Source organism: Carcharhinus amblyrhynchos, chromosome 2 (assembly GCF_965287045.1).
Source record: "Carcharhinus amblyrhynchos chromosome 2, sCarAmb.v2.hapA, whole genome shotgun sequence".
Taxonomy (NCBI): Eukaryota; Metazoa; Chordata; class Chondrichthyes; order Carcharhiniformes; family Carcharhinidae; genus Carcharhinus; species Carcharhinus amblyrhynchos.
This window is the reverse complement of record NC_137325.1, coordinates 116,239,969-116,262,977: the sequence shown is the minus strand read 5'-3', so window position 1 is coordinate 116,262,977 and position 23,009 is coordinate 116,239,969. Positions and strand designations below refer to the sequence as shown.

The following is a 23,009-nucleotide window of genomic DNA, read 5'->3' as shown; positions in this document are numbered from 1 at the left end:
TTCTATCAAGGTAGATAAGTCGCCGGGACCAGATGGGATGTACCCCAGGATACTGTGGGAGGCGAGGGAAGAGATTGCAGAGCCCCTGGCGATGATCTTTGCGTCGTCAATGGAGACGGGAGAGGTTCCAGAGGATTGGAGGATTGCGGATGTAGTTCCTATTTTTAAGAAAGGGAACAGAGATAGCCCGGGAAATTACCGACCGGTGAGTCTGACCTCAGTGGTTGGTAAGCTGATGGAGAGGCTTCTGAGGGACAAGATTTACGAACATTTGGAGAGGTTTGACATGATCAGGAATAGTCAGCATGGATTTGTCAAGGGCAGGTCGTGCCTTACAAGCCTAGTTGAGTTCTTCGATAATGTGACTGAACACATTGACGAAGGAAGTGCCGTGGACGTAGTGTACATGGACTTCAGCAAGGCGTTTGATAAGGTCCCCCATGCAAGACTTCTTGAGAAGGTGAGAGGGCATGGGATCCAAGGGCCTTTGGCCTTGTGGATCCAGAACTGGCTTGCCTGCAGAAGGCAGAGAGTGGTTGTGGATGGGGCTTTTTCTGAATGGAGGTCAGTCACCAGCGGAGTGCCTCAAGGATCTGTTCTGGGACCCTTGTTGTTTGTCATTTTCATAAATGACCTGGATGAGGAAGTGGAGGGATGGGTAAGTAAGTTCGCTGATGACACGAAGGTCGGTGGTGTTGTGGATGATCTGGAAGGATGGCAAAAGCTGCAGCAGGACATAGATAGGATGCAGGACTGGGCGGAGAAGTGGCAGATGGACTTCAACGCGGATAAATGTGTAGTCGTCCATTTTGGCAGAACCAACGGGATGAACGAGTACACTATCAAGGGCAGAAGTCTGAGTAGTGTTGAGGAGCAGAAGGATCTTGGGGTCCGGGTCCACAGGACTCTTAAATCGGCCTCGCAGGTGGAGGAGGTGGTTAAGAAGGCGTATGGTGTACTGGCCTTCATTAATCGAGGGATTGAGTTTAGGAGTCGGGAGGTAATGCTGGAACTTTATAAGACCCTTGTCAGGCCTCATTTGGAGTATTGTGCGCAGTTCTGGTCGCCTCACTATAGGAAGGATGTAGAAGCTATTGAAAGGGTGCAGAGGAGATTTACAAGGATGTTGCCTGGACTGGGAGGCATGCCTTATGAAGTTAGGTTGAGGGAGCTGGGACTCTTTTCCCTGGAGAGACGAAGGTTGAGAGGCGACCTGATAGAAGTTTACAAAATGATGAGAGGAATAGATAGGGTGGACTCTCAGAGGCTATTTCCCCGGTTTGAAATGGTCGCTACGAGAGGACACAGATTTAAGGTGCGGGGAGGGAGGTTCAGAAGTGATGTTAGGGGTAAGTTTTTCACTCAGAGGGTGGTGAGTGAATGGAATCGGCTGCCGTCAGTGGTGGTGGAGGCGAACTCGCTGGGGTCTTTTAAAAGACTTCTGGATGAGTATATGGGGTTTAATGAGATTGAGAGTTATAGATAGGTCTGTAGGTTGGTAGGTGATGATGTGATCGGCGCAATTTGTGGGCCGAAGGGCCTGTTTGTGCTGTAGTGTTCTATGTTCTATGTATTCCTTGCCATCTCTGATTGAACTGCAGTGGATAGGGTGTGTGGCAGCTGGTAAATTTTCAGTACTTTGCCTAAAGTCTTCAAAGTTGACCTGCAGCTTAGTACGATCAAATTTGTAACAAGGATACAATGTTGGAGCAGTCTCACGTTCTACATACATATTTTGCCAGTTAGGATTGAACCCAAGTTCAAAGAGTTTCGATAAAACTGAAATCAGTGTTTCATAACCTCTATCTGGCTGTACTGCAGGGAAAACCTGAGCATCGGTCCCTACAATTTCTGTGATGTATCTTTGTAAGGCCCTCTTTGGACCTATTTCCACAAACACAGCACTTTTCACCTCTGCAACTGCAGTTCTTATGGCTTGTTCAAAAGCAACTGGATTGCGAATATTTCTGGCCCAATAGTCCCCTGTGACACAATCACCACTTGAAACTACTTGTCCAGTAACAGTGGAAATGACTTTTTTCTCTGTTTCATGTTTTTCTAAGTTGCCTATGTTCTCTTTTACCTGCTTTAAAATTGGTTCCATTAAGTGACTATGATATGCTGCTGGAACATCTAAAATATGAAGGAATACATTTTTTCCACCAAATGAACTGGATAATTCTGTGTACAGTTCACCCACTGCTTTGGAGTCACCTGACACTGTACATGACCAGGGACTATTGAAAGCAGCAATGCACAGTCTCCCTGAATATGAATCAAGCTTGTCTGACACTGTTGACAGAGGTAAATTGCTAACCACCAACATTCTTCCTCCTGTTACTGTTGACTGTAATACACTTCGGTGGTAAAGTACCTTTACAGCATCTTGTAATGAAAGTATCCCAGCACAATGTACTGCAGCAATTTCCCCAACAGAATGACCAATGAGAATATCTGGCTGAACTCCCCAAAACTTCAAAAGAGACACAATTGCCATCTGAATAGCGAATAGCACTGCCTGTGCTATGTCTGGCTTTGTGAAGTCAGCACAATCATCTTGAATTAAATCTAGTAATTTGATGTTTGTGTATGGTTTGAGCGCTTGTTCTGTCTCTTCAATTTGTGTCCTGAACTTTGGTTCTGTTTGTAGAAGTTATTTGCACATACCTCGATATAAAACCCCATTGCCACAAAACACAAATACTAGCTTTAACCCCGTCTTTGTCTGAGATACCTCAGTATTTGTGGCAGATTTAAGCTGCTGTTGTAGGTGACTGAGAGAAGACGCCACAAATGCTTTTCTGTATCTGTTATTTTTGTGGCTTCTTCTGCAAGTAGATGTGTATGCCAAGTTCTGGAGCACAATATCATCACTTTCCCTTATTTGGGGACTTGTAACTTTTAGCATCATCTTAACTGAGTTCTGGGAGACAGCTGAAAGCACAAATATTTCGAATGGTTTTTGAACACAGTTACGAACAGAATCCTGCCTGTATTGCTTCACTACTACATGAGCATTTGTTCCCCCGAATCCAAATGAATTGACCCCTGCCATCTTCTCTTTCATCCAACCTTCATCCCATTTTTTCACACTAGATTCAAAGCTTTTGCATCGATGCTTGAATTCTCCTCAGAATAGTGGAGTGATGGCACAATTTTTCCATGGTACATCATAAGGAGCACTTTAATTAAACCTGCTGCTCCTGCAGCTGACTCTGTATGACCAATGTTTCCTTTGACAGAACCCATGATAAGCGGAGGTAAATTTGGATGTCTGTTTTGCCCAAGAATATTTGATATGCTGGCTGCTTCTGTAGGATCACCAGCTGGTGTTCCGGTTCCATGAGCCTCCACGTACTGAATCTCTGATGGGTCGACATTTTTGGGGTAAATACTTCTCAATAGCTCTTCTTGTTGCACTTTTGAGGGTCTGGTGATGGGTGTGACTGTCCTACCATCCTGATTGACTGCACTACGGACTATTACTCCCCAAATATGATCAAGGTCCTTCTGTGCCTGTTAACAGGATTAACGGATATGGCAATTTAATTCAAGACGTTGGAATACATGTCAATATTTAAATGCCCATTCTGGATCAAAACGTAGAGAAAGAGGTGTGATAATTATGCATTACCTTTGAAAACTTCTTCAACAAAAGAATTCCACAACCTTCTCCTCTTCCGTACCCATTAGCTTTGCTGGAAAATGGCTTGCTCATTCCATCTGGTGATATCATCTTTGCCTTGCTAAGTGCTACATTGGTCCTTGGTTCAATGATACAGCTCACTCCCCCACAAATGGCCATCTCACAATCACCTAAAATATAAAAATGGGAGTTTGAACAAGGTCTTTATGGGCAAAACTGAGCTTAATAAGAGTAAAAGTAGTTTCCAGATGCTGGAATTTGAAACAAAAACAGAAAATGCTGGAAAATTAATGAGTAATTGCTTCATAATACAAGTGTTGATAAAGCAACATACATGGAGCTAACAATAGTATCTTTGGTACACCAGAGCATGGTTTAACATTTTTACTTTCTTCTATGGTGTTAAGAGCTAACATACATCAGAGGATTCATGTATTTCTTAACTAGCATTTCAATGTGCAGTGTAATGTTTTAAGCGAAAACAACAAGGTGAACATCCACATCAAAAGGTAAGCTTATTTATTTATTCATGTCACAAGTAGGCTTACATTAATACTGCAATGAAGTTACTGTGAAAATCCCCTAGTTGCCACACTCCAGCACCTGTTCAGGTACACTGAGGAAGAACTTAGCATGGCCAATGCACCTAACCAACACGTCTTTCGGACTGAGGCAGGAAACTGGCGCACCCGGAGGAAACCTGTGCAGACACGGGAAGAACGTGCAAACTCTGCACAGACAGTGACAAAACCGAGAATTGAACCCTGGTCCCTGGCGTTGTGAGGCAGCAGTACTAACCACTGTAGATGGTACTGTCATGGAAAGGCATGTGCCAGTTAGAACATAAGAACATAAGAAATAGGAGCAGGAGTAGGCCATCTAGCCCTTCAAGCCTGCTCCGCCATTCAATAAGATCATGGCTGATCTGTCGCTGCTCAGTTCCACTTTCCCGCTTTCTCCCCATAACCCTTAATCCCCTCTCTTATCAAAAACCCATCAACCCGCGTCTTAAAAATATTTAGCGAGGCAGCCTCCACCACTTCAATGGGCAGAGAATTCCAGAGATTCACCACCCTTTGAGTGAAGAAGTTCCTCCTCAACTCCGTTCTAAAACGCCCCCCTTTTATCTTCAGGCTGTGCCCCATAGTCCTACTGTCTTTTTTGAGCGGGAAGAGTCTCTCCACCTCTATCCTATCCATCCCATTCATCATCTTATACGTCTCAATGAGATCTCCCCTCATTCTTCTAAACTTTAACGAGTACAAGCTCAGTTTATTCAGCCTCTCCTCATAGCTCAACCCCCTCAACTCCAGTATCAGCCTAGTAAACCTCCTCTGCACTCCCTCCAAGGCCAAAATATCTTTGCGCAGGTGCGGCGCCCAAAACTGCACACAGCACTCCAGCTGCGGCCTCACCAATGCCCTATACAGCTGCAGCAAGACCTCCCTACTTTTATATTCAATCCCCCTCGCTATGAAGGCCAGCATCCCATTCACCTTCCTGACCACCTGCTGCACCTGCAAGCTGGGTTTTTGTGACTCATGCACAAGGACCCCGAGGTTCCTCTGCACCGTTGCCTGCTGCAGTTTTTCGCCCCGTAAGTAATAGTCCTTCCTACCATTCTTCCTACCAAAGTGGACCACCTCACACTTGCCAACATTAAATTCCATTTGCCATTTCCTGGCCCATTCGCCCAGCCTATCTAGATCCTTCTGCAGACTCTCCACACCCTCCGCACAATTTGCCGTTCCCCCAATCTTGGCGTCATCAGCAAATTTCGACACCATACACTCGGTTCCCTCCTCCAGATCATCTATATAAATGGTAAAAAGCTGAGGCCCCAGCACCGACCCCTGGGGCACTCCACTAGTCACCATCCGCCAATCCGAATAGCACCCGTTGACCCCCACTCTCTGCCTCCTATTTGACAGCCAATCCTCTATCCACGCTAACACCCTACCCCCAACTCCATGTCCCTCGACCTTCTGCAATAACCTCTTGTGAGGTACTTTGTCAAACGCCTTCTGAAAATCTAGAAAGACCACATCCACCGGCTCTCCTCTATCCACCGCCCGAGACACATCCTCATAGAACTCCAGTAAATTTGTCAGACACGACTTCCCTTTAATGAAACCGTGCTGCGACTGCTCTATCAAGCAATTCCCTTCAAGATGCCTCGCAATTTCCTCCTTAATGACAGATTCTAACATTTTACCTACCACAGACGTTAAACTAACCGGCCTATAATTCCCCGCCTTTTGCCTGGCACCCTTCTTAAACAACGGCGTAACATCAGCCGTTTTCCAATCATCCGGCACTTCCCCGGAATCCAGCGACGTCTGGAAAATAACCACCAAGGCATCCACTATCACCTCCGCCATTTCTTTCAGAACCCTCGGATGCATTCCATCCGGTCCTGGGGACTTGTCCACAATCAGCCCCTCCAGTCTGTCGAGCACCGCCTCTCTAGTAACAGTAATGTCATTAAGACCCTCCAGTCCTACCACCTTTCCATCTCTAACACCCGGCAAATTATTCACGTCCTCCTCCGTGAAGACAGAAACAAAAAAGTTATTCAATACCTTAGCCATATCCCCATCCCCTACCACTAGGTCCCCTTTCTCATCCTCCAAAGGACCAACGTTCACCCTAGCCAGCCTCTTCCTTTTTATATATTTATAAAAACTCTTGCTATCCTTTTTTATATTAAGCGCTAGCCCAGCTTCATAGTTTCTCCTACCCTTCTTTATCAACTTCTTTGTCAATCTTTGTTGACATTTAAACCTCTCCCAATCCTCTTCTCGCCCACTACTCTTAGCTACTCTAAATTCCTCCGCTTTTAATTTAACACTTTCCTTCACCTCCTTCGTTATCCACGGCTTATTACCTCTCCTCCTACTGTCCTTTTTGACCATCGGAATAAATTTCCGCTGAGCGCCAAGAAAGATCTCCTTAAAGATCCTCCACTGCTCCTCAACAGACCCTCCCTCCAACGTGCTCCCCCAGTCCACATTCGCCAATTCTTCTCTCATCCTACCGTACTCCCCTCTATTCAAACAGAGGATGCGTGTCCGGGAACCCACTTTCTCCTCCTCCATCTGCACCAGAAACTCCACCATACAATGATCACTCTCCCCAAGAGGATCCTTCACCACAAGGTCCCTAATTCTACCCGCCTCATTACATAACACCAGATCCAAGATAGCTCGCTCCCTCGTCGGCTCCAACACACACTGTTCAAGGAAACTATCCCGGCAGCATTCCAAGAACTCTTCCTCGAGCTCCCCGCGTCCAGCATGGGTCGACCAATCAATATGCAGTTATCCCCCATAACTACGGCCGTCCCATTCCTGCACGCCGCACTTATTTGCGCGTTAACAGCCCGCCCCACCTCCAGATCATTATTCGGGGGCCTATAGACGACACCCACCAGCGTCTTCCTCCCTTTGCTGTTCCTAATCTCCACCCACAACGATTCCACGTTCTGCTCCTTGGCTCCAATATCATCCCTTGCTACCACCGTGATGCTATCCTTAATCAGCAGAGCTACGCACCCCCCTTTTCCCTCCTGCCTATCCTTCCTAAACACTTGATAGCCCTGTACATTCAGCTCCCAGTCCCTGTCACCCTGCAGCCACGTCTCTGTAATGGCCACCAGATCATATCCATTTGTGTCGATCTGCGCCACCAGCTCATCCACTTTATTCCGAATGCTTCGTGCATTCAGATAAAGCGCTTTCATCCCAGCCTTCACCTGGACCCTATTTGCCGTAATGCCACCAACCATACTCACGCCCCCTACTCCCTCTATTATTGGGACATCCTCGGCCTCTTCCCTTACCTGTACCCTATCCTTAACTTTAGACCTCGTAACATCACCTACCCTCGCACCCTCCCCCCCACAATTAGTTTAAAGCCCTGTCTACAGTCCTCTTTACTCGATTCGCCAGCACTCTGGTCCCAGCACGGTTCAGACCAACCCCATCCCGCCCGAACAGGTCCCACCTACCCCAATACTGGTGCCAATGCCCCATAAATTCAAACCCATTCCTCCCACACCAATCCCTGAGCCACCCATTCACTTCCTTAATCCTGTCAACCCTACGCCCGTCTGCACTCGGTTCAGGCAGTAGCCTAGAGATAACCACCTTGTCGGTTCTACTTTTTAATTCCATTCCCAGCTTTTCATACTCCCTCCCCAGATCCTCAGTTCGCATTTTGCCTACGTCGCTGGCACCCACATGTACCACAACGACCGGATTCTCACCCTCCCACTCCAGGTTCCTCTGCAGCCCAGCTGCGACATCCCGTACCCGAGCACCAGGCAGACAACACACCCTTCTGTGCACTTTGTCATTGTGACAAAGGACAGTGTCAATACCCTTCACCCCACTATCCCCAATCACTACTACGTTCCTTTTCCCCCTCTCTTTGCCTATGTCCTGCTGCATCCCTGTACCGTGTGCAGTTTGCTCACCAACCTCACCTGCCTCATTCTCGTCCAGCGTGGAAGCAAGACCTCAAACCTGTTATGCAGATTAAGAGGCTGAGGCCTCCGCTCCTCACCCCCCTTCCTCCTCCCAGCAGCCCCCTCTTGTCCTGACCCTTAGAGTTAGCCAGTCTAGGGGGGGTGGATGTCACTTGCACCCCATTGACAATGGCACCCTCTCTCCCCCTGATGAGCCTCAGCGTCTGTAGCTCAGAGGCCAGCTCATTTACCCTGAGCTGGAGCTCCTCCAGCAACCTGCACTTACTACAGACATGGTCACTGGGACGGACCCTGGAGTCCACCAGTTCCCACATCATACAGAAACCACACATCACATGCCCCTCCATTATTCAGTGTAGTAGTTTTGAAAAAAATTTTTTTGTTTGTTTTTTTTTCCTTGTTTTTCAAACGAACTCACCTGGCCTTTTTTCCCCTCAAGCCCTTTTTGATATTAAGCCCTAAAAGCTCACTCTGCTTCCCACTCACTCCACTGCCCGCTCAGACGCTGCCCGCTGTCTACACCAGGCCTCCTTTTAAACCTGGCGCTGATTTAAAGCTGATGGCCCACAACTGCCTGCTAACCACTCCCTCAGAATTCTTAAAGCAGTAAATACAATAAATAAATGCTTTAAACAGTTCTACAAAGAACAAAGTGCTTTAAACTTATTTTAAACAGGTTTTTAACAGGTAAAATCTTAGTTAGGAGAAAGGATGGGAAAGGTAGGATTAGGGAACCGTGGAAATGGCTTTACCATGTCTTTAATAATATTATATTTGCAGGCTTGAAGGGCCAGATGGCCTACTCCTGCTCCTATTTCTTATGTTCTTATGTTCTTATGATTACTAGAGATATAGAAGACCTGGTTAGGAAGAAATGAGAGGCGTATGTCAGGTCTAAGCAGCTGGGAACGGAGAGACCGTTGGAGGAATACAGAGAGAGTAGGAGGGATCTCAAACGGGGAGTTAGGAGAGCAAAGAGGGGGCATGAGATGGCTTTGGCAGGTAGGGTTAAGGAGCATCCAAAGGCGTTTTACTCCTATCTTAAGAACAAAAGGGTGGCTAGGGGTAAAATCGGTCCTCTCAGGGACAGACGTGGGGAATTGTGCTTAGAGGCAGAGGGAATGGGGGAGATCCTGAATGAATACTTTGCGTCGGTATTCATGAAGGAGAGGGGCTTGATGTCTAGTACGGTCATTGAGGGAGTGGTAGACCAATTGAAAGATCTATCGATTACGAGGGAAGAAGTGTTAGGGCTTTTAGAGGGCATTAAAACCGATAAATCTCTGAGGCCTGATTGCATTTATCCTAGGCTGCTTAGAGAGGCGAGGGATGAGATTGTTGGGCCTCTGACGCGAATCTTTGACTCTTCTTTGGACACAGGTGAGGTCCCAGAGGACTGGAGGATAGCAAATGTGGTACCGTTGTTTAAAAAGGGTAGGAGGGATAGCCCGGGTAACTTTAGGCCAGTGAGCTTAACGTCAGTGGTAGGTAAGTTGATGGAGAGAATTCTTAAGGATAGGATGTATGCGCACTTAGAGCGTTGCGATCTGATTAAGGATACGCAGCATGGCTTTGTCAAGGGGAAGTCTTGCCTTATGAATCTGGTAGAATTCTTTGAGGAGGTGACAAAAACGGTTGACGAAGGACGAGCCATTGATGTCGTCTATATGGATTTCAGTAAGGCGTTTGACAAAGTCCCTCATGGTAGGTTGGTACAGAAGATTAAAGCTCATGGGATATGTGGTCAGGTATCTAGATGGGTAGAGAACTAGCTTGCAAAGAGGAGTCAGACAGTAGTAGTGGAGGGGTCCTTTTCTAGCTGGAGGTCTGTCACTAGTGGTGTGCTGCAGGGCTCGGTACTGGGACCTCTTCTCTCTGTAGTGTATATAAATGATTTGGAAGAGGGAGTAGGTGGTGTGATCAGCAAATTTGCTGATGACACCAAGATGGCTGGATTGGCGGGCCGTGAGGAGCAGTGTCTGGCAATACAGCGCGATATTGATAGGCTGGTTGATTGGGCAGATACGTGGCAAATGGAGTTTAATCTGGATATGTGTGAGGTGATGCATTTTGGCCGGAATAATGTAGGGGGAAGTTATATGATAAAGGGTAAGCCCGTAAGGAGTATAGAATCGCAGCGAGACCTGGGGGTGCAAGTGCACAAGTCTTTGAAGGTGGCAGTGCAAGTGGAGAGTGTGGTGAAGAAAGCCTATGGTATGTTAGCCTTTATAGGAAGGGGTATAGAATATAAGAGCTGGAGTCTAATGTTGTAGTTGTACAGCACGTTGGTTAGGCCGCATTTGGAGTACTGCGTCCAGTTCTGGTCGCCTTACTACCGGAAGGACATGGAGACTCTGGAGAGAGTGCAGAGGAGGTTTACCAGGATGTTGCCTGGTATGGAAGGACTGGGGTATGAGGAAAGATTGAAGAAATTGGGGCTCTTTTCCCTTGAAAGACGCCGACTGAGGGGGGATCTAATAGAGGTATATAAGATTATGAAGGGTATAGATAGAGTAAACAGAGGTAAGCTATTTCCTATGATAGAGACACGTAGGACAAGGGGCCATGGACTTAAGGTGAGGGGGGAGAGGTATAACACAGATATTAGAGGGAGGTTTTTCACACAGAGGGTAGTGGGGGTACGGAATGCTCTGCCAAGTCAGGTGGTGGAGGCAAACACGCTAGAGTCCTTAAAGAGTAACTTAGACAGGCACATGACTGAGTTGGAGTGGATATAGGAGATCCTTTTAAATAAGGGTCATTAGCTTTGGGGCATCCCTGGTAATGTAAATGGGTATAGTACGATAATGTTTTCTCTCTTTTCATTCACAGGTTTTAAGTCACAGGTTGTTCGAGATTGGCCTAGTGCTTCATGTCGTTAGTGTGTGCCTAAACTGGACAAGATACAGGGCAAGACGACAGCTCAGTGACTATCACTGTTGGCTGTGCAGACACATGGATTTGGGCCGTTGTCTGTAGGAGTTTGCGCATTCTCCCCGAGCATGCGTGGGTTTTCTCCGGGTGCTCCGGTTTCCTCCCACACCCCAAAGATGTGCTGTTAGGCTGATTGGCAGGAATAAATTGTCCCTAAATCAGTTTCCCTTAATCTGGATAGGCATAAAACATTAGACAGGGGTCGTGGGTAGAGAGGTGGACTGGTAGTGTTGAGATGGCAGCGCAGGCTCGTTGGGCCAAAGGACCTGTTTCCCAGGCTGATTTTGTTCTTTGTTCTTTAGCTGCACTGGAATAGTTTGAGCCAGGGAAAGACGAGCCCTGCATGCCAGTTATCTGGGATATTTACTGTCCCTAATGCATTGGATCATTTCCCTAAAATAAATAGAACGAGCCAGGAAAAATAATCTTTTCCTCCACATACACACAAGCCCACAGACCCATACAGACATATAGGCACACATCCAGATACACAAACATGTGGTGTTCAGTCTTTGATTATGGTATCTTCTCAGCACTATGTTAGTTAAATAATAAAATCAGGATGTGGTTACTAAGAAAAGAAACTAAACTTGAGCATGAGAGCAGACATTTTAAAGCAATTAATAACATTTCTCTTGGTACATGTAGAATCATAGAATTCCTACAGTGCAAGAGGTGGCCATTTGGAGTCTGCACTGACCACAATCCCACCCAAGCCCTATTCCCATTAACCCACTTAGCATGGCCAAACCTGCACATCTTTGGACTGTGGGAAGAAATCGGAGCACCCGGAGGAAACCCACACAGACACAGTGAGAACATGCAAACTCCTCACAGACCGTGACCCAAGACCAGAATTGAACCTGGGTCTATGGCACAGTGAGGCAGCAGTGCTAACCATTGTGCCACCCAAAAGCTTGAGTTTATTCTTTCTAGTGGCGTAGCTACAGGGGGAGCGACTGCTCCCCAGAGCACATTCTTCAAAAGTGGTGCTTTTTCAACAGGGTGTTGCTCACGGGCCCCTCAGATCTCTTCCTGAGATTGAAGTCCTTGATCCATGTTCTGCAATCGTGGGATGCGATACGGATGAAGGGGCTTCAGGCAACGAGGAAGGCATGCAATCTCCCGAGAGGGCATGCAATCATGAGGATAATTGCAGAGGCTGCGAAGGACATAAACATGCAGTCACCACGATGAACGGGCAGTTGAGACCAAGCACCTCTCACCAACGGACATCACCAGCCAAGACTGGGTGAGTAAATAGATTTGGTGATTATCACTTGAAGAATTTAAACCACTACAGAGTCCAACATTGGCAGCTTTAATTTAAATAAACCAGCTCATTTAAGTACATAGCAAAGATCAAGAACAAGAGTATGACATCACAGGAATGGTTTAGTGAAAATATTCAGCGCATAATTTATAGTTTTAATCACCATTCGTTCGATATTGTGTACCATTAGAATTAACTATGCCAAAGCTGAACTAGAATCTGGCTCCTTGTATCTCTCCGCTTGCATGAACATTTGATTGCTTTGTCCATTTCAAGCACTGGTTATTTTGAGCTAGCTGTGTCTTGAGCATAGCCAATGAATTAATGAGTTTATGGAAGTGACATGATTGCCATTATTGCCACGATTGCCAGTTTCTGGAGGGTACAAGTGCACACACCCTGCCACACATGCTCAGCAGGAGCAAAGTGAGAAAGGTGATATGTATCCTACTTAGTATCCTTAGATTCTGTTATAAATAGCACAAGTAAAATATTTGAGCAATTTAAAAATGTGGCTTCCAAATTTAGTGGTTTAGATCCAAAACATTTTGACAACACAGATAATGTGAACAAATTAGAATTTTTAGCAGATACACACTCAGACGTCATCGACAGTCAAACTGAAACCGTACAAGAGTTTCTTTCATTCAAAGACATGTACAAAGAGATAATGAGCACCAGCAGTAAGGCAAATTCAAGTGTCGAGAAACTGACCATCAACAATGTACTAAAATTCATGATCGCCAACGACATGTGTTCCATTTATCCTAACCTGTACGGTAGGATGAGAGAAGAATTGGCGAATGTTGACTGGGGGAGCACGTTGGAGGGAGGGTCTGCTGAGGAGCAGTGGAGGATCTTTAAGGAGATCTTTCTTGGTGCTCAGCAGAAATTTATTCCGATGGTCAAAAAGGACAGTAGGAGGAGAGGTAATAAGCCGTGGATAACGAAGGAGGTGAAGGAAAGTGTTAAATTAAAAGCGGAGGAATGTAGAGTAGCTAAGAGTAGTGGGCGAGAAGAGGATTGGGAGACATTTAAATGTCAACAAAGATTGACAAAGAAGTTGATAAAGGAGGGTAGGAGAAACTATGAAGCTGGGCTAGCGCTTAATATAAAAAAGGATAGCATGAGTTTTTATAAATATATAAAAAGGAAGAGGCTGGCTAGGGTGAACGTTGGACCCTTCGAGGATGAGAAGGGGGACTTAGTGGTAGGGGATGGGGATATGGCTAAGGTATTGAATAACTTTTTTGTTTCTGTCTTCACGGAGGAGGACGTGAATAATTTGCCGGATGTTAGAGATGGAAAGGTGGTAGGACTGGAGGGTCTTAATGACATTACTGTTACTAGAGAGGCGGTGCTCGACAGACTGGAGGGGCTGATTGTGGACAAGTCCCCAGGACCGGATGGAATGCATCCGAGGGTTCTGAAAGAAATGGCGGAGGTGATAGTGGATGCCTTGGTGGTTATTTTTCAGACGTCGCTGGATTCCGGGGAAGTGCCGGATGATTGGAAAACGGCTAATGTTACGCCATTGTTTAAGAAGGGTGCCAGGCAAAAGGCGGGGAATTATAGGCCGGTTAGTTTAACGTCTGTGGTAGGTAAAATGTTAGAATCCGTCATTAAGGAGGAAATTGCGAGGCATCTTGAAGGGAATTGCTTGATAGAGCAGACGCAGCACGGTTTCATTAAAGGGAAGTCGTGTCTGACAAATTTACTGGAGTTCTATGAGGATGTGTCTAGGGCAGTGGATAGAGGAGAGCCGGTGGATGTGGTCTTTCTGGATTTTCAGAAGGCGTTTGACAAAGTACCTCATAAGAGGTTATTGCAGAAGGTCGGGGGACATGGAGTTGGGGGTAGGGTGTTAGCGTGGATAGAGGATTGGTTGTCAAATAGGAGGCAGAGAGTGGGGGTCAACGGGTGCTATTCGGATTGGCGGATGGTGACTAGTGGAGTGCCCTAGGGGTCGGTGCTGGGGCCTCAGCTTTTTACCATTTATATAGATGATCTGGAGGAGGGAACCGAGTGTATGGTGTCAAAATTTGCTGATGACACCAAGATTGGGGGAACGGCAAATTGTGCGGAGGGTGTGGAGAGTCCGCAGAAGGATCTAGATAGGCTGGGCGAATGGGCCAGGAAATGGCAAATGGAATTTAATGTTGGCAAGTGTGAGGTGGTCCACTTTGGTAGGAAGAATGGTAGGAAGGACTATTACTTTCGTGGTGAAAAACTGCAGCAGGCGACGGTGCAGAGGGACCTCGGGGTCCTTGTGCATGAGTCACAAAAACCCAGCTTGCAGGTGCAGCAGGTGGTCAGGAAGGCGAATGGGATGCTGGCCTTCATAGCGAGGGGGATTGAATATAAAAGTAGGGAGGTCTTGCTGCAGCTGTATAGGGCATTGGTGAGGCCGCAGCTGGAGTACTGTGTGCAGTTTTGGGCGCCGCACCTGCGCAAAGATATTTTGGCCTTGGAGGGAGTGCAGAGGAGGTTTACTAGGCTGATACCGGAGTTGAAGGGGTTGAGCTATGAGGAGAGGCTGAATAAACTAGGCTTGTACTCGTTAGAGTTTAGAAGAATGAGGGGAGATCTCATTGAGACGTATAAGATGATGAATGGGATGGATAGGATAGAGGTGGAGAGACTCTTCCCGCTCAGAAAGGACAGTAGGACTAGGGGGCACAGCCTCATGATAAAGGGGGGGCGGTTTAGAACGGAGTTGAGGAGGAACTTCTTCACTCAAAGGGTGGTGAATCTCTGGAATTCTCTGCCCGTTGAAGTGGTGGAGGCTGCCTCGCTAAATATTTTTAAGACCCGGGTTGATGGGTTTTTGATAAGAGAGGGGATTAAGGGTTATGGGGAGAGGGCGGGAATGTGGAACTGAGCCACGACAGATCAGCCATGATCTTATTGAATGGTGGGGCAGGCTCGAAGGGCTAGATGGCCTACTCCTGCTCCTATTTCTTATGTTCTTATGTCCACATTGTACCACATTTTTCTGACCTTATCAATAACTAGCGCAGTTGAGGAATGATCCTTTAGCCGGCTCAAACACATAAAGTCCTACCTTCGTTCCATAATGGGCACAGATAGATTGTTTGGGTTATCTTTGGTCTCCATTGAAAGACAGTTGGCTACAGAGGCAGATTATAATAAAGTAATAGATAACTTTGCTACAGTGAAGCCTAGACAAAAGAGGCTCTTGTAGTTGCTTCATATCTTTGTCATATTGCTTCGTTTTGTTTTCATTTTCCGTTTAAAATGTAAAATAATTAAATAACACAAGTGTGTTTATTGTGTTTTGATTTTAAATACAAAATAAAAATGTATAATGAATTTAAAATTATTTGGTATGCATCGCGGTGCCTTTTTTATGTGCTTGCTCCCCCTAATTTTAGAACCTGGCTACACCCCTGATTATCTGTGTATTATCTCAGAGAGATAAAACACTGCAGCACATCTTGTTTTATTGACTGACACATCTATACCAGCATCCTGCTATGTCGGCACTACTGAGATCCAGACACCATCTATAGTTCCCAGTTTTTATCTGCCTAAATGTTGCTGCCCTGAACTTGGTCAATTCACTCGGAGTTAGAGAAGTTTTTATCTCTTCAAGAAAAAAGAACAGAACTCCAAACAATGAACTAATCCACTAATTGGAGCATAAAGTCAGTGGCTATAATTACAATTGTAAGTCACCAGATAATAGAGATTCACAAAACAAAATATAGGTCCATTTGTACATTCTACCATATCATTATTTTCACATGACCTTAGCCATACAGTACAACCACAACAGATCTGAGGTTTGCTTGTCTGTCTGATAATGGCTGGATCAAATTATACATTCGAGAGAATATCAAATTACTCTGCTACAGGCAGGGTACAATTATATATTCGAGACAAATTGTCCATCAAAGGAAGAAAATCAGAAATCTGGTCCAATCCACTTGTATGGCAAATAAATGTGACCAAATCACCTTCGCACAAAAATAAAATCTACATTAATATATTTTTATCTCCTCATCTCCAAATCATATATTTTTGTTTGGCAGTTAGTGAACAATGCCAACCTTCCTCGACACAGAATTAGGCAGATAAGTGAGATGCATTTTCTAGATGCTAATATAATTATCACGAACTGTTGTCCGATCCATGTTTAAGTTTACGATGTTTTGCCACATTTTCGCAGAATCACAAAATTATTACAGCACGGAAGGAGGCCATTCAGCCCTAACAAAATAACTCAGCACTAATAAAAAACTAAGTGTAAGCCCTCTGGTTCTTGATTGTTCCTCCGATGGGAACAGTTTCAGCCTACCCACCCTCTCCACGAATCTTGTGATTTTGAATACTTCTACCAAAGTTTCCACTCAGCCTGAAGCTCACATGAAGCTTAGCAGCCAAACACTTTTATTTAATGTGTTTTTTAACAAGTCACAGTATATATATTCCAAAAAAAGGGTCTGTACCAGCTCTTTAAATTACCATTTTACTTGGTACCATTCACATGTCTCCCCACCCTCCCCACCCCCAGCCCTGCAGACTGTTTCTTTTAAAATATTCATCCAATTCTCTCTTGAATGCCTCTAATGAACCTGCCTGCACACACTCAGGCAGTATATCCTGGACACTAAGCAGGTGGCATGGTGGCACAGTGGTTAACACTGCTGCCTCACAGTGTCAGGGGCCCGGGTTCAGTTCTCGGCTTGAATCACTGTCTGTGTGAAGTTTGCATGTCCTCTCCATGTCTGCATAAGTTTCCTTTGGGTGCTCCGGTTTCCTCCCAAAATTCAAAAGACATGCTGATTAGGTGCATTGGCCGTGATAAATTCTTCCTCAGTGTACCTGAAGAGGTGTGGAATGTGGTGGATTTTCACAGAAGCTTCATTGCAGCGTTAATTTAAGCTTACTTGTGACACTAATAAAAAAACCAAGTCTAAGGCCTCTGGTTCTCGATTGTTCCAACTATGGAAACAGTTTCAGCCTATCCACCCTCTCCACAACTCTCGTGATTTTCAATACTTCTACCAAAATCTCCACTCAGCCTGAAGCTCAACATGAAGCTTAGCAGCCAAACACTTTCAGTTAATGTGTTTTTAATAAGTCACAGTATTCCATAAAAAGGGTCTCCCATTTAAGAGGATGAGGAGGAATTTCTTCTTGGAGGGTTGTTAATCTTTGGAATTCTCTACCTCACAGAAAGCAGAGGCTATGTCTTGAAGTGTATTCAAAGATGAGTTAGACAGATTTTTGGTCTATGAGAGAATCAAAGATTATGGGGGTTGGAGGAACAGACAGGAAAATGGAGTTAAGGCCACATTCAGATAAGCTATGATCTTACTGAATGGCAAAATAGGCTCTCAGGATCAAATAACCTATTTACGCTCCTACTTTCTACGTTTTTACATGCTTATTAAAAAGTAAAATAATTTCCTGTACCTTGTTTGATGGCCTGAGAAGCATAGTGTAGAGCGACAAGGGATGATGAGCATGCTGTGTCGATAGCTAATGATGGTCCTGTAAGGTTGAAAGTGAAAGAAATTCTATTTGCAGCAATGCTCATTGATGTCCCCGTTCCATTGTAATGGGTGATTTTGTTGGCGGCACTGTTTAGAATTCCTTCATAGTCACGATTCATGAGTCCTATGAAAAAGCCAAGAATAGTGTCATTTATTGCTGAGGAGTATATCTGTCCTCACACAATCTTTTTGATTCCTTTTGTATCTGTGGACTGGTATTAAGTGAAATGTGTGCATGAATGTCCAAAAATTAGTGGAAATGCCCCCCTCCAAAAAGCTGTGTGGTTGTTGTGTGAACTGAAATTTTCTAGAGTTAGATATTTATCTCATAAGGGCATCAAAAGTTATGAAAGAAGGATAAATGGATTTGAGACACGCATCAACCATGATCCAGTTGAATGGCAGAACAAGTTTGATGGGCAGAATGGTTTGTTCCCACTTAACAGATGTAACTCACCAATGAAAACTCCTGTTCTGCTGCCACTGATGTCTTCCACAGGCATCCCTGCATTTTCAAATGCTTTGTACGTACACTCTAACAGAAGCTTGTGCTGTGGATCCATACTGCTGGCTTCTGTGTGGTTAATGCTAAATAACTTGTGGTCAAATTCATTAAACCTGGTAAATAAAAAAAGGAAAGTTTACATTAGCTATATGCAGGTAAATTTACAATGGGCGGAATGTTCTCCCACTCATCGACTAAACATCTGAAGAGATGTGAAAGCCCAGGAAAAATGGCAGAAGCGCTATTTATTGTGAATTGAGCTGTCCAGAAGATCCATCCTATGCAGACAAATTAGAAATGTGAAGAGGTATATTTTGTAAGGATCAACAGGCAACATAAACTATTTTGTTTTATTCATTTGTGGGACATGGGCATTGCTGACTGGCCATCATTTATTGCCCACCCTTAGTTGCCCTTGAACTGAGTGGCCATTTCAGACGCAATTGAGGGTCAATCACATTGCTGTGGCTCTGGAGTCACATGTACGCCAGGCCAGGTAAGGATGGCAGATTTCCTCCCCTAAAGGACATTAGTGAACCAGATGGGTTTTTCCAACAATCGACAATGGTTTCATGGTCGCCAATAGATTTTTAATTCCAAATATTTTTTATTGAATTCAAATTCCACCAGCTGCCGTGGTGGTATTCGAACGCAAGTCCCCAGAATATTAGCTGAGTTTCAGGATTAATAGCCTGGCGATAATAACAATAGACCATCACCTCCTCCCACAATTGGCACAATTTTAAAGAGATATAGGAACAAGAGAGAGGTTTGAGTTAATGATCATTTATGCTTACATCCTTTGATATTTTTGCTGCATTTATCTCTGAGTGCAAATAGATCTTAAGATTAAGAATAAAACATTTCAATTGGTTGAATACTCCTTATTGATTTATAATCATTAAAACTCTCTGATCATTGAACTTATTATTGTGAAGTATTTCATACAGCATTACCCTTCAATAAAACATGCACATTTTGTGATCATTTTTCCAGCTTTGTTGTCATCTGTGTCATGCCAGAATTTATAATCAAATCTATCTGGTGGAATATCTACTACACAGTTTCTTCCCTCAAGAAGAACATTCCAGAAGTTATCGATGCCTTCCCCTGAAAAGAAAACACAAGAATTCAGATGGGGATCAATGTATTAAAATTCATTCTGAATGTGCCAGTAAAATTGTTTGAAGAAAGACATCATCATTGATTATGACAGTTCTTATTGTCCACATGGCCAATGCTCACATCCTTCCCCCCAAAAAAGGCCTTGAACCATTACCTTTCCCCATTGTGCCATTTCTGGTTCATGCTCCAAGCTTCAGTGCGTCCATCAGTATGTAGTCCTGGGTCTTAGAATGAGCCAGTTTACAACATTCAGTTGTGGGCAACACTTTACACTGGAAAACCAATATGTTTTGGGCAGACCAAAAAGTGTGTTAAACTGAGCTGATAATCCTCCAGCAGCAACTGATGTTTGTCTCAGTGTGTATTGCTGGGAACATCTCGGAGAACACAGAGTCCTGTGCCAGGGAACCGCACAGGGTGAACCTTGACAAAAACAACTGCATCCCTTTCCAGACCCTTTTTGCAACAGCACATTGTTGAAGGAGGTGTGCAACAGTCTCTTCCACATCACAATCGCTTCAAGGACAGTATGCAGTGATGCAGAGACTTCAGACACACATGAAGGATTTAATGTGGAGTGCACTTCTCATCACCAGCCAAGTTATATCTTGATGTTGTTTGGAAATTCTGGTGATGAGATATTCTGCCAAATGACTTTGACAGTCCAGTCAGGGAACCATCCAACAGAGTCCACCATCTCCTTTCACTGCAGGACCTCAAGGATGTTACAGGAAGAACACTACCTGATGGACTCGTGATCAAAGCTGTTTTTCGCACAAATCTTTCTATGAGGGACAGGTGGCATAACGCAGTCCAACTACTTGGAGTGTTCCATGGCAATGTGGCCAGACCCATCCTTCACAACACCAAGGCAGGTAGAGCCTCAGCACATAATGACACTTGGTGTTAATATACTGAGGGTCCACGCACAACTTGATGCAGCCACACACAAAGTTGGTCATCAGGATGCAGGTAATGCTGAGCACAACGTTCCCCTCTCTATCCAGATCTTTGTATATGGTGCCCCTGTGAACACAATATGGACCTACACCAAGAGCACCTCACACTTGATGACCTGATTTTTACCCACAGTGGAGAGAAAACATTATTCTCATGTGCTCAGTTTCTGCCTCCCTTAGCCATATACTTCTCTCAGTTTTTGGTGCATACTCTGGCCTCTCTGACCATATCCCCAAATCTTCATGGAGTCTAGTCTGATGGTGAAAGGGACAGTTGGCCCAGTTCCCAACAAACATTGCCTCATCCTTGTCATGATTTATCTTGGCTCCATAGGCTAGTTTGATGTGGATTTGTTGTAGATGTTCATCCATGTGCAAACCAACAGCGGACCCAAGCAAAAGACAATGACATGGTTTACACACAGGGAGGCTCTGACCTACACGCTTGTACTGCCTGGAATCATCATCCCTCTGAAACTTGAAACCTTCCCAATGGATTGGGTGAAAGGTACTATGCAACACATGAACAGGACAGTAGAGAGAACAACCATGCCGGATTTGATCAGAAAGCTTTCACATTCCCACCAATTGATTGGAACTGTGCTACTGATGTTTATGTAGATCTGTCGGATCCAGTTGTAGACTCCCTTCCCACATCCCATTTTGGAGAGCACATCCAACATGTGGGTGTGCAATATTCTGTCAAAGGCCTTTCCTGACTCAAGCTGAGGAGGCTGGCATTTACCCTACTGCCCAGACATAGCAAATATATTCCAGAGTAGAGCCAGCCTATCAGAGATCTTTCTGCCAGCATCTATAAGGAGAAAAACGGGGTTAATGTTTGAGTCTTTTGACTCTTTGTCAGAACATTCTGGAACTCCCTACTTAACTACACCGTGGGTGTACCTGCACCTCAAGGACTGCAGCAGCTCAAGAAGGCAGCTTACCAACACCTTCTCTCTTGAGCTTTGGCTGTAATGACAAATTCTCTGTCCTCAACACAGGAAAGAACAGAGAATCTCACCATAAGGATTAGTATCATTGTCCTGGGAGATGGCAGTTTCAGAAAGGTCAGTGGCTGTTGCCATTGTAATGGGTCTTGGATTATCCCAACTATCAGTGGATTGGCTGGTCTAATGGCAGCTGTCAGATCCTGGGAGCTGATACAACAGCCTGCATCACAGTGACCAGTGTCTGAAATCAGTATGAGATAAACTATTCTTTCATTTGCAGTCTCCAGAGCAGTAAGGAGGCTCCAAGTGATATTAGATCACTTGATTCACTGAAACAAAACAGCTCCCCACTCTAGTACCTTCACTGTTCTCCCCAGTTGAAACTGAATTTTGAATACATAAGTTGAAATCTAAAATTAGAATTTGCTGATTTATATGATACATGGGCATTTAAGATCAGTAGGGATCACACACAGATAGTGACTGGGGAGGGGGAAGCTGCATTCTTATTAAATTAAATGGACAGAAAATGAATTGGTCCCATGATGGGCGTGTGATTAATCTAGCAGTGTGCAGGCAACCTTTAATACTCAAGTATTATTTAAGTATATGGGCGGCACAGTGGTTAGCACTGCTGCCTCACAGCGCCAGGGACCCGGGTTTGATTCCCAGCTTGGGTCACCATCTGTGCAGAGTCTGCACATTCTCCCTGTATCTGCATGGGTTTCCTCGGGTGCTCCGGATTCTTCCCACAGCCCAAAAGACATGTTGGTTAGCTGCATCAGCCATGCTAAATTCTCCCTCAGCGTACCTGAAAGGTGCTGGGGTATGGTAACTAAGGGATTTTCACAGTAACTTCATTGCAGTGTTAATGCAAGCCTACTTGTGACTAATAAATAAACTTTCTATTTCTTTCTATTATTGGAAAATCTGTCCTAATTCATCTGCAACATATAATTGTTAATGACCATCTATAATTCTAATTTTCATTTACCTACCTCCAGGAAAATTGCATCCTATTCCAACAATTGCTATTTCTTCACCTTTATTTTCCATTTTTCATTGCCTGTGTCTGTTGGGAACAAAGAGAATGCAGTAATTTTTCCCCCAAAATCTGCCATGATTTATATCCAGAAGAGCAGTACTGGGGCTCCTAGCAGAGGACAGTTGGGGTGGGTGGGAGAAAGATTCAGATGGAGGGATCTGTGTGTTGATGGAGGAATCTTTGGGGGAAAATCGAGGATACTGATGGTGGGAGATCACAGTATCTGATAGAGGGGGGCAGGAGAAAGGTAAGGATTCACCTGTAGCAGGTGAAGGGTGGTTGGAGGGGACACAGAGATGTACTTGGATCCTAAGGATGGTCAGGAAAAGAGTGAGCATGAGCACCAGGACAGTCTTGAAATACAACATAGAGCAACAAAACAGCAACATAACAGAGAGAAGTAGCTAAGTGGAATAAGTTGCTGGAAGGAGGAGGAAGAAGGGAGAAAAGAGTTCTCAGCTGGAGAATGTTTATGCCCAGACCATTAAAGAAACAATTCTCCAATGTGATCCTCAGCAAAGAACAATATGCTAAACATTTACACTTTAGTAAGAATTC

At 44.8% G+C, this 23,009-nt stretch overlaps 1 protein-coding gene across 1 annotated transcript in view; it reads right to left on the bottom strand.

Moving 5' to 3' along the window:
- LOC145359876 (phthioceranic/hydroxyphthioceranic acid synthase-like) overlaps positions 1–22,462 on the bottom strand; it is a 38,121-nt gene extending 15,659 nt beyond the window's left edge. The window contains 7 exon segments of the mRNA XM_080214705.1: positions 1,639–3,093; positions 3,096–3,516; positions 3,635–3,816; positions 17,785–17,988; positions 18,322–18,482; positions 19,326–19,479; positions 22,405–22,462. Of these exon segments, the coding sequence (XP_080070831.1) occupies positions 1,639–3,093; positions 3,096–3,516; positions 3,635–3,816; positions 17,785–17,988; positions 18,322–18,482; positions 19,326–19,479; positions 22,405–22,462 (2,635 nt within the window).
- Positions 22,463–23,009: the final 547 nt, after the last annotated feature.